General features: G+C 41.9%; 2 protein-coding genes across 2 annotated transcripts; one reads left to right on the plus strand and one right to left on the minus strand.

The window, feature by feature from the left end:
• The first annotated feature begins 52 nt into the window (after window positions 1–52).
• Window positions 53–6,652, plus strand: LOC311142842 (pre-mRNA-splicing factor RBM22). Its single transcript, XM_084178537.1, has 11 exons — window positions 53–139; window positions 511–564; window positions 777–806; window positions 1,129–1,261; window positions 1,430–1,530; window positions 2,808–2,980; window positions 3,178–3,378; window positions 3,514–3,678; window positions 3,895–3,986; window positions 4,228–4,356; window positions 4,554–6,652. The coding sequence occupies exons 1-11, from the start codon at window positions 86–88 to the stop codon at window positions 4,676–4,678; spliced, it is 1,257 nt and encodes a 418-aa protein (XP_084034663.1). The 5' UTR covers window positions 53–85; the 3' UTR covers window positions 4,679–6,652.
• A 7,056-nt stretch (window positions 6,653–13,708) lies between these two features.
• LOC311142572 (ADP-ribosylation factor-like protein 3) lies at window positions 13,709–24,141 on the minus strand (the record flags this gene model as incomplete). Its single annotated transcript, XM_084178248.1, has 6 exons — window positions 13,709–13,762; window positions 16,014–16,199; window positions 16,358–16,408; window positions 21,705–21,821; window positions 23,764–23,907; window positions 24,124–24,141. The coding sequence occupies 6 exons, from the start codon at window positions 24,139–24,141 to the stop codon at window positions 13,709–13,711; spliced, it is 570 nt and encodes a 189-aa protein (XP_084034374.1).
• Between the last annotated feature and the right edge of the window lie 1,237 nt (window positions 24,142–25,378).

Raw genomic sequence — 25,378 nt, forward strand, 5'->3', positions numbered from 1 at the left:
CACTTTAATAAAAGCGTGTGTTTTTGGTCTGATCGCGTGAGACGCCTTTTGCTGCGTTGCATGCTGGGAAGCAAGCTTTTTGAAAATGGCAACATCTTTAGGAGCTAATATTTACAACAGACAAAATTGGGAGGACGCGGTATGTTTGAAATTACATTTTCAGTTAATCTGAATTATTTTAAAGGAACGTGTTATTCCGTGACATTGATTGTGTCAATAAGCGGTGGTAGCGTTGTACTGGACAAGTAACTTATTGTCATGTGAGCTCGCCTAGCTAGCTAATAGATATCTAGTTAGCTGGCATGGAATCGCCCAATAATAACAGTGCAAATCAGAGATGGTTTCTAGCTGGTTTACAAAGTCGTTAAGCTAGCAAAATAAAACAAACATTCACAGCTACATAACTAGCTAAAAATGTGTACAAAAATAGGTTATAGCTAACGTTAGCAAGTTTGCTAGCTGACGTTAATTGTTTTGTTTGATACTGTACTAATCTTCCCTTCCACATAGGATTTTCCTATTCTCTGCCAGACATGTCTTGGAGAGAATCCTTATATTCGAATGGTAAGTTTAATCAATTGTCTTTGGGTTAATGTTCTGTAGGAGCTAATTGTTAACCATATTTTTGCTACATTTCATATGGCCATGTAACGTTAGCTGAAACCATATCTCTATGGCTGAAACGTGTTATTTTGATTGGCATGTTCTTCTAGTTATAGTTATATATATATATATATATAAAAAAATCACCCTGTATCACACTTTCTGTTTGATAGACCAAGGAGAAATATGGCAAGGAGTGCAAGGTAAGAAATTAAGTTAATTAATTCTTAGTTGGATAATCAGTCACTGTTTACTCATATAGTAGAGTTCTCAAATTTAGGTTCTGAGGAGATACTGGGTGTGCAATCCATTGTTCCAGCCCACACATGATTTTAAGAACTTACCTAATCAAGGTCTTCAATCAGGTCCACCACTAGCAGATGTGTTTGTTAACTACTGCTAGGCTGGAAAGAAAGCCTGCACATGCATCAGCTGTCCAGCACTAGAGTTAGAGAACCTTATTAGTACAGGGTATGAAACTGTGCAATCTTGACTCACACCCTGCTTCCGCTATGTCCTGCTTAGATATGTGCCAGACCTTTCACAGTGTTCCGATGGTGTCCTGGGACCCGCATGCGATTCAAAAAGACAGAGGTGTGCCAGACGTGCAGTAAGATGAAGAATGTCTGTCAGACGTGCCTACTGGATCTAGAGTATGGTGAGTCAACAAAGACAGTGTTTGGAACACTCATCCTCTGGGCCAGGTTATGCCTGTTACCATCCAGAGAATGAACACACACAGAGTTGTACGGGTATATGAGAGAGATTGCACTTCAGACACGTTCAGAGTGGCTGTTGTCTAAATGGGCGTTACTCCTTCATCTAGGCTTGCCAATACAGGTCAGAGACACTGGGCTGTCAATCAAGGACGACGTGCCAAAATCAGACGTGAACAAGGAATACTACACTCAGAACATGGAAAGAGAGGTGATGTATTTTTCCTTATTTAAGATAAAAGGTCATTCCTACATTAAGATCCGAGTCCTGTGAGTAAACGTCTAATGGTGTCGGTAATGTTACCAGACAGATCAACGTTTACATTCTGTCATAACTCCTCTTGCTTTGTAAATAGCCTTACAGTATGTTCATGCCAAGAAGGTTCAGATAGCACCCTTTGACGTTTCTCATTTTCCCTTGGAAAGATTCCAGACAATGTTTACTCACTGATTTTATTAGTACCACCCAAAAATATCTGGTCTTTGGTCCTCTGGTCTGAGTTGTGTACCTTCATTACATTTACATTTTAGTCATTTAGCAGACGCTCTTATCCAGAGCGACTTACATGAGCAATTAGGGTTAATTGCCTTGCTCAAGGGCTCATCAACAGATTTTTCACCTAGTCGGCTCGGGGATTAGAACCAGCGACCTTTCGGTTACTTGCACAACGCTCTTAACCACTAAGCTACCTGCCGCCCATTCATCTTTATTTCATTCTTCATCCTGGTAAATCTAACACCCTGGTTTTAATTAGAGCCCGACGGATATATATTTTAGTTTCACTGATATTATCAGCCGATATTGGCCTTTTACCAATAGGATGTTAAAAGGAAATATCATGCTTATCTGAATACTTGTTGAATAGGTATCCACTTTAGCAGTGAGCACTGCCAATGATTCATTTATCAGTTTGAATTGTAAGTAGAGGGCAGAGGTAATCTCCTCACAAACAATCTCTCGTATAGTAGCGGCCAGCTCTTTCTATTGTCTGGTGCTGAGAGCCGCCATTTTCCCACAGTTGAATAGTGAACAGACAAATTCTAGCTGCTGGAGCGAAATAAACCTGCTAGTTATTTATTGTCATACAATGAATGTCCCACACCTTAATATGATGTTTAGTATAGACAAGTTTGAAGAAAGAAGTTAATTAATTCATAGTAATTTGCAAAAGAAAGCCATGTGTTTTAATGGATCCCACCGGAAACAGATCTGAACACTTGTGACCATTCTTGATGTGTCATTACTGTCACAATGTAATAAGTCAACATTTGAAACCTTTGTCTTCTACATTTGCTCTTTTGGTTGACAATTAATGAGAACTCGGTGTGGAAAAATCTCGCCTTTTCATTTCCTCGGCAGATGTAACGGTAAGTTGTCACCCCAAAAATCAGAATCGGTATCAGACCCAAAATACCCATATCGGTCGGGCTTTAGTTTTAATGGAACCAAAATGCACCCTCTTGACAGTAGCTCTTTCCTAACTGCAGATAGGGAACTCTGATGGTACCCGGCCAGTGGGTCTCCTGGGTAAGGTCCCCAGCTCTAGTGACATGCTGCTGAAGCTAGCCCGCACCACGCCTTACTACAAGAGGAACAGACCACACATCTGCTCCTTCTGGGTGAAGGGAGAATGTAAGAGAGGAGAAGAGTGTCCGTACAGGTGAGCAACTGTCAACATCATGAAACCAAAGGTGCAAAGAGAGACTTGACACACGTGTTAAACATCAGGCAATTGTTGACTTATGAGCCAAGGGAAAAGTAAATGTAATGTCTGATTATCTACTTTGTCCAAGATAAGAAGATTGTTGCCATATGTTTTGCTTTAACTCTCATTAACTGTGAACTACTGAACTCCAGGCACGAGAAGCCAACTGATCCTGACGATCCCCTGGCAGACCAGAACATTAAGGACCGTTACTATGGTATCAACGACCCTGTGGCTGACAAGCTGCTGAAGAGGGCCTCTACCATGCCTAGACTGGATGCTCCAGAGGACAAGTCCATCACTACGCTTTATGTGGGGGGACTTGGAGACTCCATCACAGACTCAGAGCTCAGGTGAGTGCCCACTCGAAATTAATGTAGTACGTTTTACTCCAAATGAAGCATATGGAATGTAGTCACTTGTGCTTTGCTGAATGTTAACGATGGTTGGTTGCGGCAGTTGGGCTGTAACCGCGTGCCTCCCAACAGGAACCATTTCTACCAGTTTGGGGAGATCCGGACCACCACCATCGTTCAGAGGCAGCAGTGTGCCTTCATCCAGTTTGCCACCCGTCAGGCTGCAGAGTTGGCTGCTGAGAAGTCCTTCAACAAGCTCATTATCAACGGGCGCAGACTCAACGTCAAGTGGGGCAGGTAAAGTCCCACCCTCTGATATGACAACCTCATACACTTACACCTGTGGTTTGTAATACTAGTGACAGATGGCTATGCCAGCAGGTGCCCATTCTTCTGTGACTGATTGCTCTGTTATCATAGATATTCCAAGCTGTGCATTTGCAACCCAGTATAAATGCCCCCAGTGTGACATGAATGTATTTGATGAATTGATTGATGTGTGGTCTGTCCCAGGTCCCAGGGAGCGCGGGGGAAGGAGGGAAGAGAGAGGGAAGGGGTGACTGAGATGGGGATGAAGCTGGAGCCGGTACCTGGACTGCCTGGAGGTGAGGGCAATTCATGACATTTATTTTATAAAGCCCTTTTAACGTTAGTAGTTGTCACAAAGTGCTATACAGATACCAGGAAAAAAAAGCCTAAGACCCCAAAGAGCAAGCAATGCGGATGTAGAAGCACGGTCACGAGAGCTATACTTTTATCTTTTTAGCAGTAAAACTCTCACACATTTTACCGAACACTTCCCAATAATGTGTTTGTCAATACTGACCCTCTGTCTCTGTCCTGCAGCACTACCTCCACCCCCTGTGGACGAAGATGCCCCTACAAACTATTTCAACCTGGGCCCCAACTCAGACCCTCCTGTCATGAACATCAGTCTACCCCCACCCCCCGGTGTGGCTATGCCCCCTCCTCCAGGTAAACAAGAGTCCCATGAATTCTTCTCTAACCTTTTCCCATACTTTCCCCCCTGTAGAGGACCACATTTGAAATAAGTGTTTTGTGTTATCCTGAGTCCTAATGTACTCCGTCTATCTGTATACGACTCTTTGTTTAACCCCCAAAGCACCAGCAGCACTAAGGATTTATAACTTGTGGTGTTTCCGTCCCTACAGGCTTTGGGCCACCTATGTTCCACTCCATGGACCACATGGGGATGAGGCCTCCTGGCCATGTTCACTACCCCTCCCAGGATCCACAGCGCATGGGTGCACACGCCAGTCGTCACGGAGGCTCCTAGACCCTACTGTTTGTAGTGATTACTGTTTTTTTAAGACACATTTTGATTTAAGACACATTGTGTTATACCAATTCCTTACCAAATTACCAATTTCACCCTATAAATAAACCAGGCACTGTAACTGTAGGCACATTTCACTGATGTGAGATCCTTGTTCTATATAAGCGTTATAGAGAATAACATCTGTTTGTGCACCAGCAAGGTCTCGCTGGTTAGGAAAAGGGAGTTCTGAACTGTGGAGTTTTTTAATGGTTCCTTATACCTTCCTCCATTTGAACCTATGTTCTAACCAAGGGTTGGAACCGGTTCAGGGAACGGAACCGAAAAATAACTAAATTATTTGAGGAACAGAACCCGAGCTGAAAACAAAAGTGATCTATACTGTTCCGGAACAGAACCGTTATTTTAATAGCATGATACCGGTTAATAATGTTATTTTACGTTCTGGGCATTTTTTCTCAGTCCACAAGAAGCGCCTTTGCCAGTGGGTGTGTGTGTAGGCTACCTGCCCCTCCCTCCTGAAGCATAGGTTACTGTAGCCTACTGGCGATGTTACACGCATAATTCAGAAATTAGGGAGAGTTGTTTATTTAAAGAGTGGATTGACTTTTTCAATGATAGTTAAGGATACTGTTATCACGTCTCACATTGGATTTATTAACTACAAAAAGGTAAGATGTGTTTTTAATTCTAGTGCTGCTCTGCACACACAAGCTTGTAAGCTAACGTTTGCTCTGGTCCAACGTTAAACCAACCCGGAAGTTCAATGACATTCAAAGTTCCTCCATAGAAGCGGATCCTCCGTAGGTATTATTCTGTGGGCCTATTTCAGATAATGCATGTCATAACAAGATGCCCAGCGCTTCAAGGCAAGCTTCCTCCATCCTCTCTCTCTCTCTCCTCACACTCAATGTATGTTGCATCAAGCGCCCTACACTGACTGGCAGCACAGTGTGTGTGTGTTTGTCTTTCATTATGATTAAACCATGCTGTTACGGCAAAATACTATTTGCTCTTAACAACTTTCCTATACAGATTACATCGCTTACCGACTCCACAGCAAGCTGCTCTATCCCCACTGATTGGTGAAGTCATTTAATGTCGAGCTAAATGTAAATAAAAAAGTAAATTTCTGAGGTTTAAAAAGGAATAGAAAGGAACTATATGTTCGAACCGGTTCAGAACTGTATTTTGCTGGTCGGAACAGTGGAACGGAACGAAAAAAATAATGGTTCTGTTCAGAACGAAACGATTGGAAGATAATTGAGGTTCCAACCCCTGGTTCTAACTGATGTGATGGCTTGTAGATTTGAAAGGAGGGAGGGTGATGTTTACAAAATGTGCATATTGTACGAAACTGTTCTTATACAAGAAAATGTCAAACTTTCCATTACAAAATTATTCTATATATCATGCATTTTGTGCAGAATTGTCAGATGTTAACGATGGACTCCTCATTAGGGGAAACCGTGCCACTGTTCACCCTCGGCACCTTTTATTGTTTTTGTTTTGTTGATGAAATGGAGGTGAGGAGCGTCCAAACGGAGGTGAGCAGCGTGGTAAAAAAAATACATTGTGTGTATGCAGTGTGTATTCTGCTCTATCGTGCATGGAACAATGTCAAAGGGGAAAAAAAGTGTTAATTGTTTGTTGTAACTTATTTTTTTTTGTAATATCCCGAAAGGACATGGCAATTTCATCATTAAGGATTCCAGCTTTAACGGTCTTCAGAAATTCCAATTGTTAAGGCCATTTACTTCCATGTGGTGGCACTATTATCTAAAGATTGATGAAGTTGTCCATGTCTCAGTAGAATTGTAAATGTCTTTGTTTTAAGAGAACTGTGAGAAGTGTATGGTTGTCACATTTTAGCTTCATAAATATGATCCTTTCATTTGAAAGTTTTTGTTATGTACATATTTTATTCACATAGTTTACCAAGTTCTGTCCTTGATAAAGAATTACCTGGTTTAAGCTATTCTTGATATCATTATTTCTGGTAGAAAAAGACAGAGCGAACAACATTTTTCTCAAACACAAACTATCCACTATTTGGACTTGCAGTTTATGTATGTAAGAGTACAAAGATAGGTCCTCTGCAAAGTCATCTAAATTCTAAAGCGGTCATGGTGTTACCGGTATGAAGTCTTCATTTTAGCAGAGTATTGGGTGGCCCAGCACCTGCGGGTGCAGTTGAAGTTGGGCGCTCAAACCCAGGCAGGGGGAACATGCACACACTACCTGCTGTCCCCTCAAACAGCATTGGGGCCCTTATAGAAATAAATGGGTGTCAGGATTTGTAGTTAGTAAGGATAACCATAGATGAAATATAGCTTCTCTCTTCTCAAAAGGCCTCTAGTGTGTGGGTCATGGTAGCATGGTGTGAAGAGATTATCTCAAAAAGTTGAATGACACAGACAGATGACCAGTTCTGATTAGTCGTTTCCCTTTGTATCTGGATATAAATCGGTCTTGAGTGTTTTTTTTAGAGTTGTGTGGACTTTGGCTTACAGACGTATTTTAAAATAGAAGCTTTACTCAGTGGCCCAGACTGGTGTGTGAGCCAGCGCCAGATTCTGTATTCACAAGCAGACAGCAGCCTTTTATAAAGCGGTTTCAGAAGCCGGCAAAGGAGGACTCATAGAACCTTCTTTGACTGAGACTCCTAGACTGAACTGAAAGGTGTGTGTCGAGGGCAGGCTACAGAGGCAGTAGCTGGGGCTCACCTGTTGAAGCACTGTAGTTGGCTGGGGTGAGTTTCTGGGGCAGCTCAGGGAGACGGGCAGAGATGGCAGACAGCAGCTGGTCCTGCCATGGGGAGCAGTAGAACTTGGGGATCACAGTGTTGTTGAACCTCTCACGAGGAACTTCTTTGAGGCACAGAGTAACCTTTGAGTGAGGGGCGAGGTGGATCGTTAGAACATCTGCTAGACAGCAGGCTGAGCTCCTCCGTCCTCACATCCTTAGGAACGCCGATCATCTTCCCCAGGTCGAAGTGCTCTAAGACACAGATGAGAACACAAAGGCAGATACAGTAGATAGTGTAGTCGTACAATGCGCATACAATCCCATACATACTCGAGAGATAAACACAGACTGAAGTATCCATATCCTCCAGTCTTTTGACTTGATTGTAGTGACTTCTTTACCTTGTGAACAAAGCCACTGCCCAAGCCGGAGCGAGGTTGTTTCCGACACGTAGACCTACAGCCCTCAATCAAAGTTCCGTATGTCTTCTGTGTTCCATAGAATATGACTAAACGGCTCTGACAGTGCATGACAGAATTGCAGACACTAATCATGTAGCTAGCCTCTCACTGTTTGTAACAGCGTCTGATACTGGTACATAAAGTACTTTTTTCAGATCATCAATGAGGATGATTACTTCAGGAATGTTTTTGATTGCTGGAGCTGTTTAGTCACTAAACCTGACACTAGGAGGACTCTGGGGCATGCTGTTCTTTTTATGAGGTCATGAATGTGGGATTCACGACTTTGCCCAATCCCGCTGCTATGATTCACCCCTTGCCTCGGCAGAATGATATTCCTCCCCTGGAGTGACATTACATTACTGGGTCTTCACTCTCCTCTCTGTTTATGACCCTCAAACACAGTTAAGATGGAATGGTGTTTACCCCATTGATATTAGGAGAGATGTAGACCCGCACACTGTCGAAGAAGTGGACAAATCCAAAACTGAGGCTTAAATACAAAAATAGAGATGATTTAATGGGACATCATGATGCCCAAAAAGTGCATTGTGCAGAAAAGTGCTAGCCTCGTACTACCACACAGATCTCAAGAGATTATATACCGTTAAATATGTTTCACTACACGGAGTCACTCAAATTCTGTGTAGTGAAACATATTTATATAAGCTCACAAGGTCAGTGTGGTAATACGAGGCTAGAAAAGTGCATAAATGGAAGGTGAAAAACTAAACAAACGTTTCAACATAAAGCCATCAGTGTAAATCATCTATTTTTGCAGTTTAGCCTCAGTTTTGGATTTGTCCACTTATTTGACAGTGTGCAGGTCTCCATCTCCTAGTATTCTTATTTTAAAACCTACACACCTGTAACATACACTTTCATATAAGGACTTTAAAAGAACACAGCCACCCATAATCTCTATGCCCAGTTTATATGAAATATATTCACTTTTTTAAATAAAATCGGATTTAACCTAAGGGAACCCAAAGATGATGGAATTCTCCAATGAAATGTAATGTGGCTTTCTTTTTCAGTAGCCGGTCATGATTCCCTCGGTGGAATGTGGTGGTTGCCATACCTCCTTGTGTCTCCATGCACAGTTCCTGGCCCAGCTGTTTCCTCTGCTTGGCCATGTCACAGTGTTGTGCTTGCATCGTCCCTGTCAGTAGGATTACACCCTGCGATCAGAGAGTATGGCAGGTAGAAACAGTCGCAGTAAGCGTGTGTTCTTATGTTATAGTTTTGCTACGACATAACAATACAGCATAGCAGCAAGGACAAATCCAGAGATGTTACGAGTAAATTGGTCACAGTGAAACCAGTCTGTTGAAAGTCACTTTATATGGAACAGGAGTTGTACAGTAGTTCAACAGTAATAACATGAGACTAACCAACAGAACACACCCTCGTCTCAATGTCTTACCTGCTATTAGAATTCCAGAACTACCTCCAGATATCCACTAATTCACTTCTGATTGATGGTGTAAGAAACTGTTTTCCAAAGACAGTGCAGTTTTCCGCTACTTTATTTGATTAATTATCAAATAAAATACAATTTTATTCGTCGCATACACATATTTAGCAGATGTTATTGCATGTGTAGCGAAATGCTTGTGTTCCTAGCTCCAACAGTGCAGTAGTATCTAACAATTCACAACAATACACACATCTAAAAAGTTAAAGAATGGAATTAAGAAATATATAAATATTAGGACGAGCAATGTCGGAGTCCGGAATGTATGTATGTACAGTGGGGAGAACAAGTATTTGATACACTGCCGACTTTGCAGGTTTTCCTACTTACAAAGCATGTAGAGGTCTGTAATTTTTATCATAGGTACACTTCAACTGTGAGAGACAGAATCTAAAACAAAAATCCAGAAAATCACATTGTATGATTTTTAAGTAATTAATTTGCATTTTATTGCATGACATAAGTATTTGATACATCAGAAAAGCAGAACTTAATATTTGGTACAGAAACCTTTGTTTGCAATTACAGAGATCATACGTTTCCTGTAGGTCTTGACCAGGTTTGCACACACTGCAGCAGGGATTTTGGCCCACTCCTCCATACAGACCTTCTCCAGATGCTTCAGGTTTCGGGGCTGTCGCTGGGCAATACGGACATTCAGCTCCCTCCAAAGATTTTCTATTGGGTTCAGGTCTGGAGACTGGCTAGGACACTCCAGGACCTTGAGATGCTTCTTACGGAGCCACTCCTTAGTTGCCCTGGCTGTGTGTTTCGGGTCGTTGTCATGCTGGAAGACCCAGACACGACCCATCTTCAATGCTCTTACTGAGGGAAGGAGGTTGTTGGCCAAGATCTCGCGATAGATGGCCCCATCCATCCTCCCCTCAATACGGTGCAGTCGTCCTGTCCCCTTTGCAGAAAAGCATCCCCAAAGAATGATGTTTTCACCTCCATGCTTCACGGTTGGGATGGGGTTCTTGGGGTTGTACTCATCCTTCTTCTTCCTCCAAACACGGCGAGTGGAGTTTAGACCAAAAAGCTCTATTTTTGTCTCATCAGACCACATGACCTTCTCCCATTCCTCCTCTGGATCATCCAGATGGTCATTGGCAAACTTCAGACGGGCCTGGACATGCGCTGGCTTGAGCAGGGGGACCTTGCGTGCGCTGCAGGATTTTAATCCATGACGGCATAGTGTGTTACTAATGGTTTTCTTTGAGACTGTGGTCCCAGCTCTCTTCAGGTCATTGACCAGGTCCTGCCATGTAGTTCTGGGCTGATCCCTCACCTTCCTCATGATCATTGATGCCCCACGAGGTGAGATCTTGCATGGAGCCCCAGACCGAGGGTGATTGACCGTCATCTTGAACTTCTTCCATTTTCTAATAATTGCGCCAACAGTTGTTGCCTTCTCACCAAGCTGCTTGCCTATTGTCCTGTAGCCCATCCCAGCCTTGTGCAGGTCTACAATTGTATCCCTGATTCCTTACACAGCTCTCTGGTCTTGGCCATTGTGGAGAGGTTGGAGTCTGTTTGATTGAGTGTGTGGACAGGTGTCTTTTATACAGGTAACAAGTTCAAACAGTTGCAGTTATTACAGGTAATGAGTGGAGAACAGGAGGGCTTCTTAAAGAAAAACTAACAGGTCTGTGAGAGCCGGAATTCTTACTGGTTGGTAGGTGATCAATACTTATGTCATGCAATAAAATGCATATTAATTACTTAAAAATCATACAATGTGATTTTCTGGATTTTTGTTTTAGATTCCGTCTCTCACAGTTGAAGTGTACCTATGATAAATTAATCAGTCCCTGATAAGAGGGGGTAATGAAAAAAAGCAGTAGAACTGGCTTTGAGTTCCAGATTTGAATTTAAGGACCATAGTCTATAGAGATGCAGATACTTCTCTTTTAGTTGTTCGCTGAGCCCTCATCGTGTGTGTGACAGGAATATACATTTACTTACAATGTATTTGACACAGACCATAGAGTAGTTTTTGTGAGTTTACCATTCCTGGCACAGGGGTAATGATGACAGTCCCCCACTGTGGGGCAGCACTGACTTACTGTCTGACAACAATGCAACGACATCCACTGAGCTGCAGTTGAAGTCGGAAGTTTACATACACTTAGGTTGGAGTCATTAAAACTTGTTTTTCAACCACTCCACTCATTTCTTGTTAACAAACTATAGTTTTGGCAAGTCGGTTAGGACATCTACTTTGTGCATGACACAAGTCATTTTTCCAACAATTGTTTACAGACAGATTATTTCACTTATAGTTACTGTATCCCAATTCCAGTGGGTCAGAAGTTTACATACACTAAGTTGACTGTGCCTTTAAACAGCTTGGAAAATTCCAGAAAATGATGTCATGGCTTTAGAAGCTTCTGATAGGCTAATTTACATAATTTGAGTCAATTGGAGGTGTACCTGTGGATGTATTTCAAGGCCTACCTTCAAACTCAATGCCTCTTTGCTTGACATCATGGGAAAATCAAAATAAATCAGTAGACCTCCACAAGTATGGTTCATCCTTGGGAGCAATTTCCAAACGCCTGAAAGTACCACGTTCATCTGTACAAACAATAGTACGGAAGTATAAACGCCATGGGACCACGCAGCCGTCATACCGCTCAGGAAGGAGACGCGTTCTGTCTCCTAGAGATTAACGTACTTTGGTGCGAAAAGTGCAAATCAATCCCAGAACAACAGCAAAGGACCTTGTAAAGATGCTGGAGGAAACAGGTACAAAAGTATCTATATCCACAGTAAAACGAGTCCTATATCGTCATAACCTGAAAGGCTGCTCAGCAAGGAAGAAGCCACTGCTCAAAAACCGCCATAAAAAAGCCAGACTACGGTTTGCAACTGCACATGGGGACAAAGATTGTACTTTTTGGAGAAATGTCCTTTGGTCTGATGAAACAAAAATAGAACTGTTTGGCCATAATGACCATCGTTATGTTTGGAGGAAAAGGGGGGAAGCTTGCAAGCCGAAGAACACCATCCCAATCGTGAAGCACGGGGGTGGCAGCATCATGCTGTGGGGTTGCTTTGCTGCAGGAGGGACTGAGGCACTTCACAAAATAGATGGCATCATGAGGAAGGAAAATTATGTGGATATATTGAAGCAACATCTCAAGACATCAGTCAGGAAGTTAAAGCTTGGTCGCAATTGGGTCTTCCAAATGGACAATGACCCCGAGCATACTTCCAAAGTTATGGCAAAATGGCTTAAGGACAACAAAGTCAAGGTGTTGGAGTGGCCATCACAAAGCCCTGACCTCAATCCTATAGAACATTTGTGGGCAGAACTGAAAAAGCGTGTGCGAGCAAGGAGGCCTACAAACCTGACTCTGTTACACCAGCTCTGTCAGGAGGAATGGGCCAAAATTCACCCAATTTATTGTGGGAAGCTGTTGGAAGGCTACCCGAAATGTTTGACCCAAGTTAAACAATTTAAAGGCAATGCTACCAAATACTAATTGAGTGTATGTAAACTTCTGACCCACTGGGAATGTGATGAAAGAAATAAAAGCTGAAATAAATCATTCTCTCTACTATTATTCTGACATTTCATATTCTTAAAATAAAGTGGTGAGCCTAACTGACCTAAGACATGGGATTTTTACTAGGATTAAATGTCAGGAATTGTGAAAAGCTGAGTTTAAATGTATTTGGCTAAGGTGTATGTAAACATCCGACTTCAACTGTATATATGAGCAATGACAACAAACAGTGGCAGGCGACGGAATGGTGCTTGTCTATAGGGGTAATTTATGGTACAAACAAATCATGCATATCACATCAAGTATGTGCAGATTCTGCCAATTCAATATTTATTTTATATCACAGTCTCAATTCACACAATAAACAAATAATGTATAAACAGTGACACTATAAATGTAACCTTTTTTTCTTAGTGTATGAATTTTGCCTTATTCATGTGCCTAAAACTAAAGAGAGATGTTTTTGTGGGACTATTTACACATGAAATGCTCTGTCCCTTGGATTACTTGTGCTCTTCAAGAATAGTTTTCTTCCATAGACTAAATCAAATAAGTATCATTCCAGAGCATTGGCAATAACCGTTCATGGGACTGGAAGTTAAGTGTTTTTTCTCTTGTTGATTGTTTCTGTTGTGACCCCCTCCTTCAATCCATTTTCCTGTGGCTGGATTTGAGAAGCCAGCAAGATCTCAAATGTTTTGGGGCATCTTCAGATAGATAGCTTCATCTATAAAACCTGTCACCATTGCATTGGGTGTCAACATATGTACAGAGTTGTCATGAAACACACAAAAGTATGTGTTTAGAAAGCAGCATGTTGTATATTCAGGGGTTAGTCAGCTTTCTTCCTATTCACAATGTTGTTGGAAATCCAGTTCATGCCATCCTGTGAGAACAAAAAGATCACATATACACATTACATTTTAAAAATTACAAAGCAATTACACCATATACCGGACGTAGATGTACAGTACCAGTCAAAAGTTTGGACACACCTACTCATTCAAGGGTTTTTCTTTATTTTTACTATTTTCTACATTGTAGAATAATAGTGAAGACATCAACACATGTGGAATCATGTAGTAACCAAAAAAGTGTTAAACAAATCAAAATATATTTTATATTTGAGATTCTTCAAATAGCCACCCTTTGCATTGATGACAGCTTTGCACACTATTGGCATTCTCTCAACCAGCTTCACCTGGAATGCTTTTCCAACAGTCTTGAAGGAGTTCCCAAATATGCTTAGCACTTGTTGGCTGCTTTTCCTTCACTCTGTGGTCCAACTCATCCCAAACCATCTCAATTGGGTTGAGGTCGGGGGATTGTGGAGGCCAGGTCATCTGATACACCACTCCATCACTCTCCTTGGTAAAATAGCCCTTACACAGCCTGGAGGTGTGTGGGGTCACTGTCCTGTTGAAAAACAAATGATAGTCCCACTAAGACCAAACCAGATGGGATGGCGTATCGCTGCAGAATGCTGTGGTAGCCATGCTGGTTAAGTGTGCCTTGAATTCTAAATAAATCACAGATAGTGTCGCCAGCAAAGCACCCCCACACCATAACACCTCCTCCTCCATGCTTTACGGTGGGAACTACACATGCGGAGATAATCCGTTCACCCACACCGCGTCTCACAAAGACACGGCTGATGGAACCAAAAATCTCCAATTTGGACAAATTTCCACCGGTCTAATGTCTATTGCTTGTGTTTCTTGGCCCAAGCAGTTCTCTTCTTCTCATTGGTGTCATTTAGCAGTGGTTTCTTTGCAGCAATCCGACCGTGAAGGCCTGATTCACACAGTCCCCTCTAAACTGTTGATGTTGAGATGTGTCTGTGACTTGAGCTCTGTGAAGCATTTATTTGGGCTGCAATTTCTGAGGCTGGTAACTCTAATGAACTTATCCTCTGCAGCAGAGGTAACTCTGGGTCTTCCATTCCTATGGCGGTCCTCATGAGAGCCAGTTTCATCATAGCGCTTGATGGTTTTTGCAACTGCACTTGAAGAAACTTTAAAAGTTATTGAAATGTTCTATATTGACTGACCTTCATGTATTAAAGTAATGATGGACTATCATTTCTCTTTGGTTATTTGAGCTGTTCTTGCCATAATATGGATTTGGTCTTTTACCAAATAGGGCTATCTTCTGTATACCACCCCTACCTTGTAACAACACAACTGATTGGCTCAAACACATTAAGAAGGAAAGAAATTCCACAAATTAACTTTTAAGATGGCACATCTGTTAATTGAAATGCATTCCAGGTGACTACCTCATGAAGCTGGTTTAGAGAATGCCAAGAGAGTGCAAAGCTGTCATCAAGGCAAAGGGTGGCTATTTGAAGAATTTGAAATATAAAATATATTATGATTTGTTTATCACTTTTTTGGTTACTACATGATTCCATATGTGTTATTTCATAGTTTTGATGTCTTCACTATTATTCTACAATGTAAGAAATAGTAAAAATAGAGAAAAACCCTGAATGAGTAGGTGTGTCCAAACACTTGACTGGTAGTGTATACTGTAGCTACAGTGTTACGTATTTCATGGGACACATAGTAAGGCGTTATGTTGGGGTCTGACCTCCTGACCTGATCCTCCAGGACAGTACTCAGGTGCAGATGCTAATCTGGAGCTTTACACAGCATTCATGTGGTGTCACGACAATGAGGCAAAACATTTGTCTGCCCTCCAATAGTTTGTTTTAGCTCTTAATTTTCACCGCTAATGAGATGTTGTCCTACTGGAAACTGTAGTGACATAATCTGCTGCACACTATGTGAAACCCAGTTAAAGGTTCTGGAAAGATCCTACTAATGACATGGTGGCTAACAGAGAATAACTTATTCTCCTGTGGGCTCCAATTATTTTACTACATGAACAGAGTGAGAAGAGGACCTTTTCTGCAGTGCGCACAGCACTCCCCCTCATGTACTACATGAGGAGGAACAGAACATGAACACCAACTGAGTCCACTGAATTGGCACTCGATGATGCCTTTAATACGTCTTGTAAGTCCCAGAGGATTGTACCGTTGTTATTTTATATTGTGATATGGTGTCCCTCTAACTTCATTAAACGCTGAATGTGACATTTTCTGTCCTATTTTCAGAGATGTTGTGGCCTACCTGAACTCCCTCTCCAGAGAAAGCTGAGCAGGCCTGGATCTGCCACTCCCGGTCGCGTAATGTGTGAAGGTTCAGGCCCTCTGCAATCTCGCTGGCAGGCGAGGCCGTGGACAGGTCCTGCTTGTTGGCAAAGATGAGCACGGGAACCCCCTTCAGGTTCTCCTCATCGATCAGCTCTGACAGTTCCTGAGGGGTCAGCAGTGTTATTCCAGAGAGGAGCATAGTATGTGGACTACATCTTTGTGTTGTCAGCAATTACAGGTTTGCATATCCACTATTATAATACAAGGCTAACTGTTAAAAAACTTGGAATAGAGTATGACTACTATTTCAGTTGGCCTTACCAGTCCAGTTTCTTCAAACCGCTTCTTGTCTGTACTGTCTATGACATATATCTGGAGGAAAGAGGAAATAGGAGGGATATTTCTCATCTTGTCACACATACAGTGAGGGAAAAAAGTATTTGATCCCCTGCTGATTTTGTACGTTTGCCCACTGACAAAGACATGATCAATCTATCGTTTTAATGGTAGGTTTATTTGAACAGTGAGAGACAGAATAACAACAAAAGAATCCAGAAAAATGCATGTCAAAAACGTGATTGATTTGCATTTTAATGAGGGAAATAAGTATTTGACCCCTCTGCAAAACATGACTTAGTACTTGGTGGCAAAACCCTTGTTGGCAATCACAGAGGTCAGACGTTTCTTGTAGTTGGCCACCAGGTTTGCATACATCTCAGGAGGGATTTTGTCCCACTCCTCTTTGCAGATCTTCTCCAAGTCATTAAGGTTTCGAGACTGACGTTTGGCAACTCAAACCCTCAGCTCCCTCCACAGATTTTCTATGGGATTAAGGTCTGGAGACTGGCTAGGCCACTCCAGGACCTTAATGTGCTTTTTCTTGAGCCACTCCTTTGTTGCCTTGGCTGTGTGTTTTGGGTCATTATCATGCTGGAATACCCATCCATGACCCATTTTCAATGCCCTGGCTGAGGGAAGGAGGTTCTCACCCAAGATTTGACGGTACATGGCCCCGTCCATCGTCCCTTTGATGCGGTGAAGTTGTCCTGTCCCCTTAGCAGAAAAACACCCCCAAAGCATAATGTTTCCACCTCCATGTTTGACGGTGGGGATGGTGTTCTTGGGGTCATAGGCAGCATTCCTCCTCCTCCAAACACGGCGAGTTGAGTTGATGCCAAAGAACTCGATTTTGGTCTCATCTGACCACAACACTTTCACCCAGTTCTCCTCTGAATCATTCAGATGTTCATTGGCAAACTTCAGACGGGCCTGTATATGTGCTTTCTTGAGCAGGGGGACCTTGCGGGCGCTGCAGGATTTCAGTCCTTCACGGCGTAGTGTGTTACCAATTGTTTTCTTGGTGACTATGGTCCCAGCTGCCTTGAGATCATTGACAAGATCCTCCCGTGTAGTTCTGGGCTGATTCCTCACCGTTCTCATGATCATTGCAACTCCACGAGGTGAGATCTTGCATGGTGCCCCAGGCCGAGGAAGATTGACAGTTCTTTTGTGTTTCTTCCATTTGCGAATAATCGCACCAACTGTTGTCACCTTCTCACCAAGCTGCTTGGCGATGGTCTTGTAGCCCATTCCAGCCTTGTGTAGGTCTACAATCTTGTCCCTGACATCCTTGGAGAGCTCTTTGGTCTTGGCCATGGTGGAGAGTTTGGAATCTGATTGATTGATTGCTTCTGTGGACAGGTGTCTTTTATACAGGTAACAAGATGAGATTAGCAGCACTCCTTTTAAGAGTGTGCTCCTAATCTCAGCTCGTTACCTGTACAAAAGACACCTGGGAGCCAGAAATCTTTCTGATTGAGAGGGGGTCAAATACTTATTTCCCTCATTAAAATGCAAATCAATTTATAACATTTTTGACATGTGTTTTTCTGGATTTTGTTGTTATTCTGTCTCTCACTGTTCAAATAAACCTACCATTAAAATTATACACTGATCATTTCTCTGTCAGTGGGCAAATGTACAAAATCAGCAGGGGATCAAATACTTTTTTCCCTCACTGTATAAGACTGATTCTCTATTCGGTATCTAACTTTTATTGATATTCAAGATTCTGAAGTAAACTAATGTCCAGTGTTTTCTCTAAGCAATGAAACAGACTGTGGTCTAAACCTAACTGTAGTAAATGGCTTCTATTTTACTCTCTGAAGCATATTACAGATACAGTGCCTTCAGAAACTATTCATACCCCTTGACATATTCCACATTTTTTGTGTTACAGCCTGAATTTAAAATGGATTAAATTGATTTATTTTCTCACCCATTTACACACAATACCCCATAATGACAAAGTGAAAACATGTTTTTAGACTTTTTTTTTAGACATTGAAAATTAAATACAGAAATATTACACCCCTGAGTCAATACATGTTAGACTCACTTTAGGCAGCAATTACAGCAGTGAGGCTTTCTGCTAAGTCTCTAAGAGCTTTGCACACCTGGATTATACAATATTTGCACATTATAATTAGTTTACAGTAACAGTGAAACGTTTGGACACACCTACTCATTCAAGGGTTTTTCTTTATTTTTACTATTTTCTACATTGTAGAATAATAATGAAGACATCAAAACTACGAAATAACACATATGGAATCATGTAGTAACCCAAAAAGTGTTAAACAAATCAAAATATATTTTATATTTGAGATTCTTCAAATAGCCATCCTTTGCCTTGATGACAGCTTTGCACACTCTTGGAATTCTCTGAACCAGCTTCACCTGGAATGCTTTTCCAACAGTCTTGAAGGAGTTCCCACATATGCTTAGCACTTGTTGGCTGCGTTTCCTTCACTCTGCCGTCTGACTCATCCCAAACCATCTCAATTGGGTTGAGGTCGGGGGATTGTGGAGGCCAGGTCATCTGATGCAGCACTCCATCACTCTCCTTCTTGGTAAAATAGCCTTACACAGCCTGGAGGTGTGTTGGGTCATTGTCCTGTTGAAAAACAAATGATAGTCCCACTAATCCCAAACCAGATGGGATGGCGTATCGCTGCAGAATGCTGTGGTAGCCATGCTGGTTAAGTGTGCCTTGAAGACAGTGTCGCCAGCAAAGCACCCCTACACCATAACACCTCCTCCTCCATGCTTTACGGTGGGAAATACAAATGCGGAGATCATCCGTTCCTCCACACCGCGTCTCACAAAGACACGGCGGTTGGAACCAAAAACCTCCAATTTGGACACCAAATCCATTGCTCGTGTTTCTTGGCCCAAGCAGGTCTCTTCTTTAGTAGTGGTTTCTTTGCAGAAATTCGACCATGAAGGCCTGATTCACACAGTCCCCTCTGAACAGTTGATGTTGAGATGTGTCTGTGACTTGAACTCTGTGAAGCATTTATTTGGGCTGCAATTTCTGAGGCTGGTAGCGCTAATGAACGTATCCTCTGCAGCAGATGTAACTCTGGGTCTTCCATTCCTATGCCAGTTTCATCATAGTTTTTGAAATATTCCGTATTGACTGACCTTCATGCCTTAAAGTAATGATGGACTGTCGTTTCTCTTTGCTTGTTTGAGCTGTTCTTGCCATAATATGGACTTGGTCTTTTACCAAATAGGGCTATCTTCTGTATACCCCCTATCTTGATTGGCTCAAATGTATTAAGAAGGAAAGAAATTCCACAAATTAACTTTTAAGAAGGCACACCTGTGAGTTGAAATGCATTCCAGGTGACTACCTCATGAAGCTGGTTGAGAGAATGCCAAGAGTGTGCAAAGCTGTCATCAAGGCAAAGGATGGCAATTTGAAGAATCTCAAATATAAAATATATGTTTATTTGTTTAACACTTTTTTGGTTACTACATGATTCCATATGTGTTCTTTCATAGTTTTTATGTATTCACTATTATTCTACAATGTAATTTTTTTTTTTAATAATGAAAAACCATTGAATGAGTAGGTGTGTCCAAAACTTTGACTGGTATTGTAATTCCTCAAGCTCTGTCAAATAGGTTGTTGATCTTTGCTAGACTGCCATTTTCAAGTCTTGCCATAAAATTTCATTCCGATTGAAGTCAAAACTGTAACTAGGCCACTCTGGAATATTCAATGTCTTCTTGGTAAATAACTCCAGTGTATATTTGTCCTTGTGTTTTAGGTTATTGTCCGAAAGGTGAATTTGTCTCCCATTGTCTGTTGGAAAGCAGACTGAACCAGGTTCTCCTTTAGGACTTTACCTGTACTTAGCTATATTTTGTTTATTTTTATCCAAAGAAACTCCCTAGTTCTTGCCGATGACAAGCATGCCCAAAACATGATGCAGCCACCACCATGCTTGAAAATATAAAGAGTGGTACTCAGTGATGTGTTGTGTTGGATTTGCCCCGAACATAACGCTTTGTATTCAGGACATAAAGTTAATTCCTTTGCCACATTTTTTGCAGTTTTACTTTAGGGCCTTATTGGAAACAGGATGAATGTTTATGAACATTTGTTATTTTGTACAAGCTTCCTTCTTTTCACTCTGTCATTTAGGTTAGTAGTCGCAGTTGTAAATGAGAACTTGTTCTCAACTGGCTTACCTGGTTAAATAAAGGTGAAATAAAAAATAAATAAAATAAAAAGTGATGAGTAACTACAATGTTGTTGATCCATCCTCAGTTTTCTCATACCACAACCATTAAATTATTTAACTGTTTTAAAATCACCATTGGCCTCAATGTGAAATCCCTGAGCGGTTTCCTTTCTCTCTGGCAACGGAGTTAGGAAGGACGCCTGTATCTTTGTAGTGACTGGGTGTATTGATACATCATCCAAAGTGTAATTAATAACTTCACCATGCTCAAAGGGATATTCAATGTCTGCTTTTTTTGTTTTTACCCTTTTACCAATAGGTGCCCTTCTTTGCAAGGCATTGGAAAATCTCCCTGGTCTTTGTGGTTGAATCTGTGTTTGAAATTCCGCCGAGGCTGCCTCTCCTCCTTGTTCGGGCAGGTTTCGGCGTTCGTCGTCACCAGCTTACTAGCTGCTGCCGATCCATTTATCATCACTCCACTTGTCTTGTCTAATTAATCACACACACCTGGTCCTTATCCCCAATTAGTCAATGTATAAGTGTTCCCTCTGCTTCCTTGTCTGTGTGGGTGATTGTTTGTAGTGAGCTGTGTGTAGCTCGGTTGAGCTACCCTTACCTTGTTGTTGCCAGGGTAGATATTTCCCCTGTGCCTGAGTTTTGTTGTCACATGCTTGCGCAACTGTTTATCGACGGAATAAACTCTTTGGATGCGTATTACTCTCATGCGCCTGACTCCTTCTATCACACGCATCACAGAGGGACCTTAGAGATAATGTAAAAATCATGTTAAAAACAATATTATTGCACACAGTGAATCCATGCAACTTATTATGTGATTTGTTAAGCACATTTTTACTCCTGAACTTGTTTAGGCTTGCCATAACAAAGGAGTTGAATACTTATTGACTCAAGACATTTCAGCTTTTCATTTTTAATTAATTTGTAAAAATGTCTCAAAACATAATTTCACTTTGACATTATGGGGTATTGTGTGTAGACCAGTGACACAAATTCTCAATTGAATCAATTTTAAAGTCAGGCTGTAACACAACAAAATGTGGAACAATTCAAGGGGTGTGAATAGTTTCTGAAGCCGCTGTATAATAGGACAAAGTGAGAGATCATTTACACACCAACAAATCTGTGTTTTCCAAATATTTCTTCCAGAAGGGCCGAATCTTCCTCTGTCCTCCGATGTCCCACACGTTCAGTTTCATTCCGTGAGACGTGAGACTCTTAATGTTGAAGCCCTTTGGGATCAATGGAGGCGCAGAATTCGGAGGTAACACAGTTTAACAGAACACAGCCTTAATATTGTACTAGTGTCTCTAAATAAGCATTTGTTTGTAACATTCTGACATTACAAGACAGACATGTACAATGATAATAAACCTTTACCCTCTATTTTTAGCTAGGCCTTACACAATGTGTGTCGCACCCTCTCTGCCTTTATGGTTAAGTCATCTTCAACCCCCGGATTAAAGTCACAGCCTAGTCTCTATTCTTAGTCTAGCTAAATGTACTATTGTCAATGTGCTATTTTGTGCAAAGTCTGCATAAACCGACTGCTTAAACAAGCACTGTCTTTTATTGCCTTCGAACATATGAAAAACCAACCAAATCATTCAACACTACTATGATGAACTTGAATGGACAACGTGTCGATATTTGATGACACTACTTGTTTACTTCCAGAGCTCTTGGCCAGAGGGATATACTGTAAAGCAGGATCATTGAGTTAGCCATGTGTTTTTGGTTGTTGAGTCAATTAGACCATACCCATTTCAAGCTAATCTTTCTAAAAAAATGTCAAGTTATTTCAGAATATTTAGGGAAGTTAGCTGGCTAACTCATTGATCCTGCTTTGCAGTATAACCCTCTGGAGTGACCTGACCCTTGTAAAGTCATCGGTACAGCCAGAAGAGGCCTGGCCAGTGGCCATACCTCGGAGCCTAGTTTCTCTCTAGGTTTCTTCCAAGGTTCCTGCGTTCTAGGGAGTTTTTCCTAGCCACTGTGCATCTGCCTCTGCATTGGGTTTTAGGCTGGGTATTTGTAAAGAACTTTATGACAACTGCTTCTGCAAAAATGACTTCATAAAATACATTTGATTTATTGATCTGGGATCAGGCCATCTACAGTGCCTTGCAAAAGTGGTGTTTTTCCTATTTTGTTGCGTTACAACCTGTAATTTAAATGGATTTTTATTTGGATTTCATGTAATGGACATACACAAAATAGTCCAAATTGGTGAAGTGAAATGAAAAAAATAACTTGTTTCAAAAAATTCGAAGAAATAAAAAACGGAAAAATTATGCGTGCATATGTATTTACCCCATTTGCTATGAAGCCCCTAAATAAGATATGGTGCAACTAATTAACTTCAGAAGTCACATAATTAGATAAATAAAGTCCACCTGTGTGCAATCTAAGTGTCACATGATCTGTCACATGATCTCAGTATATATACACCTGTTCTGAAAGGCCCCAGAGTCTGCAAACTGGAGCAGTTTTGCCTTGAAGAATGGGCAAAAATCCCAGTGGCTAGATGTGCCAAGCTTATAGAGATGTACCCCAAGAGCCTTGCAGCTGTAATTGCTGCAAAAGGTGGCTCTACAAAGTATTGACTTTGGGGGGGTGAATAGTAATGCATGCTGAAGTTTTCATTTTTTTGGTCTTATTTCTTGTTTATAAAAAAATAAAAATATATTGCATCTTAAAAGTGGAAAAATGCCAAGGGGGGTGAATACTTTCGCAAGCCACTGTATCTCCCTTTCCATGTCTGACTCATGCCATCTATTTCCCTTTCCATGTCTGACATGAAGTGTGACAATCCTTTGCATCTATTTTAACTGCTATTAGGGATGAGTGGCTTTACTTGCTACCAATGGTGCCATTAGCTGAGGTTAATATGCAATTGTTTTCTCACCCATGTCACCCATTTAGAGATCCAAGAATGATTATAGTTTGGTAGAAGACATTGATTTGATCAAAGATCAGATTTTGAAACAGCAGGTTAAAAAAACATCTGACATCCGGCTACCATTGAGTAAGTGCCATTCCGTGGAAGCCTTCGGCAACAACTTGAGGAAGGAAGTGTAATATCCTGCCATGGAGGCGGGTCACAGAGTTGTCATTACAAAACTGCAGTGGCCTGCTTATGTAAGTTCAGAGCATGCCAGGATTGGATCTGACCTGTGTAGGAGTAATGGTGTTGACATCCTCGGATGAAAGCTGTTTTAGCAGCGTTGTTTTGCCAGCGTTGTCTAGACCCAGAAGGACTATCCGAAGTTCCTGTTCTGTGGTTCCTTTTAATTTCTGTAGGACTGAGAAAAACCCCTAAGAAAAACAAGAAAGAAGAGGATATTACAAACAGACACAGAAAAAAAGCAATTAGGAAGCTTGTAAGGGACTACAATGCATTTTATTAGCTGAGATTGTGTCAAATCGTCAGTTAGTTTGTTATTGAAAAGGGAAAACAGTCTGTCTCTGAATAACCCAAGATGTTCATTTCCATCAAACTCAAAGATCGGCAGCAGAAGGTAGCGGGATTACCTTTTGAACTTCTCCCATGTTGAATGATGTGCTTCAGAAAGCAGGAAAAAGGACAGGTAAGAGGCAAAGCCTCATTCTATGGTGAATCTTCAGTGTTGTCCAGGTACCCAGTAAATAGGCCTAAAGGAATCTCCTCGGTACCCCTTACGTCTGTTTGAAGCGTCCAGAACCAGGGTGGAATCGTCTCCTGCTTGGCCTACCTCAGCAGCTCTCGCTCAGGAGGAGGAGCAGGTGGGGGCCAGGGAAGGATTACCAGGCCACAATTAGCCCTCCCTGTTGTGCACACCTTTCCCCCAACCCCATTGGCCCCCACCCCTCCCTTGTCCTTCCTGTCCCTCCCTCCATGCATTAAATAATTTACCTGGATTATCCTCCCCACCACCTGCCACACAGGAAGCCCAGGGCTCTTCATCAGTGCTGGAAGAAGGGAAAATATCTGCCTTCTGCTGCTTTTCTCTGGTCTCTGCCCACTATCCTCCAACCCCTCATCCTTCTCCCTCCTCTGTGTTCCTCCAAAATATTGTTTTGGTGTTTTCCTTACAAATCATTTACATTTCTTCCCAACAATACAGAGAGAAAAATAGACAAATGATAGAAAGATAATACAAGGAATAAATACACAATGAGTAATGATAACTTGGCTATATACACGGGGTACCAGTTTTATGGCTTGGGAGTATAATCTGTTCAAGGTCCTGTTGTTCCAGACGTGGTGCACCGCTTGCCGTGCGGTAGCAGAGAGAACAGTCTATGACTTGGGTGGCTGGAGTCTTTGAACATATGTAGGGCCACCCGGTATAGAGGTCCTGGATGGCAGGACCGTACGCACTACCCTCTGAAGCGCCTTGCGGTCGGATATCAAGCAGTTGCCATACCAAGCGGTGATGCAGCCAGTCAAGATGCTCTCAATGGTGCAGTTGTAGAACTTTTTGAGGATCTGAGGGCCCATGCCAAATATTTCCAGCCTCCTGAGTGGGAAGAGGCGTTGTCATGCTTTCTTCATGACTGTGTTGGTGTGTGTGGACCATATGTTCATTCCTTAGCGATATGGACACTGAGGAACTTGAAGCTCTCGACCCGCTCCACTACAGCCCCGTCGATGTGGATGGGGGCGTGCTCGGCCCTCCATTTCCTGTAGTCCACAATCAGCTCCTTTGTCTTACTGACATTCAGGCAAAGGTTGTTGTCCTGGCACAACACTGTCAGGTCACTGACCTCCTCCCTATAGGCTGTCTCATCGTCGTCGGTGATCAGG

This window comes from Coregonus lavaretus (genome assembly GCF_964263955.1).
Source record: "Coregonus lavaretus genome assembly, chromosome: 15".
Taxonomy (NCBI): Eukaryota; Metazoa; Chordata; class Actinopteri; order Salmoniformes; family Salmonidae; genus Coregonus; species Coregonus lavaretus.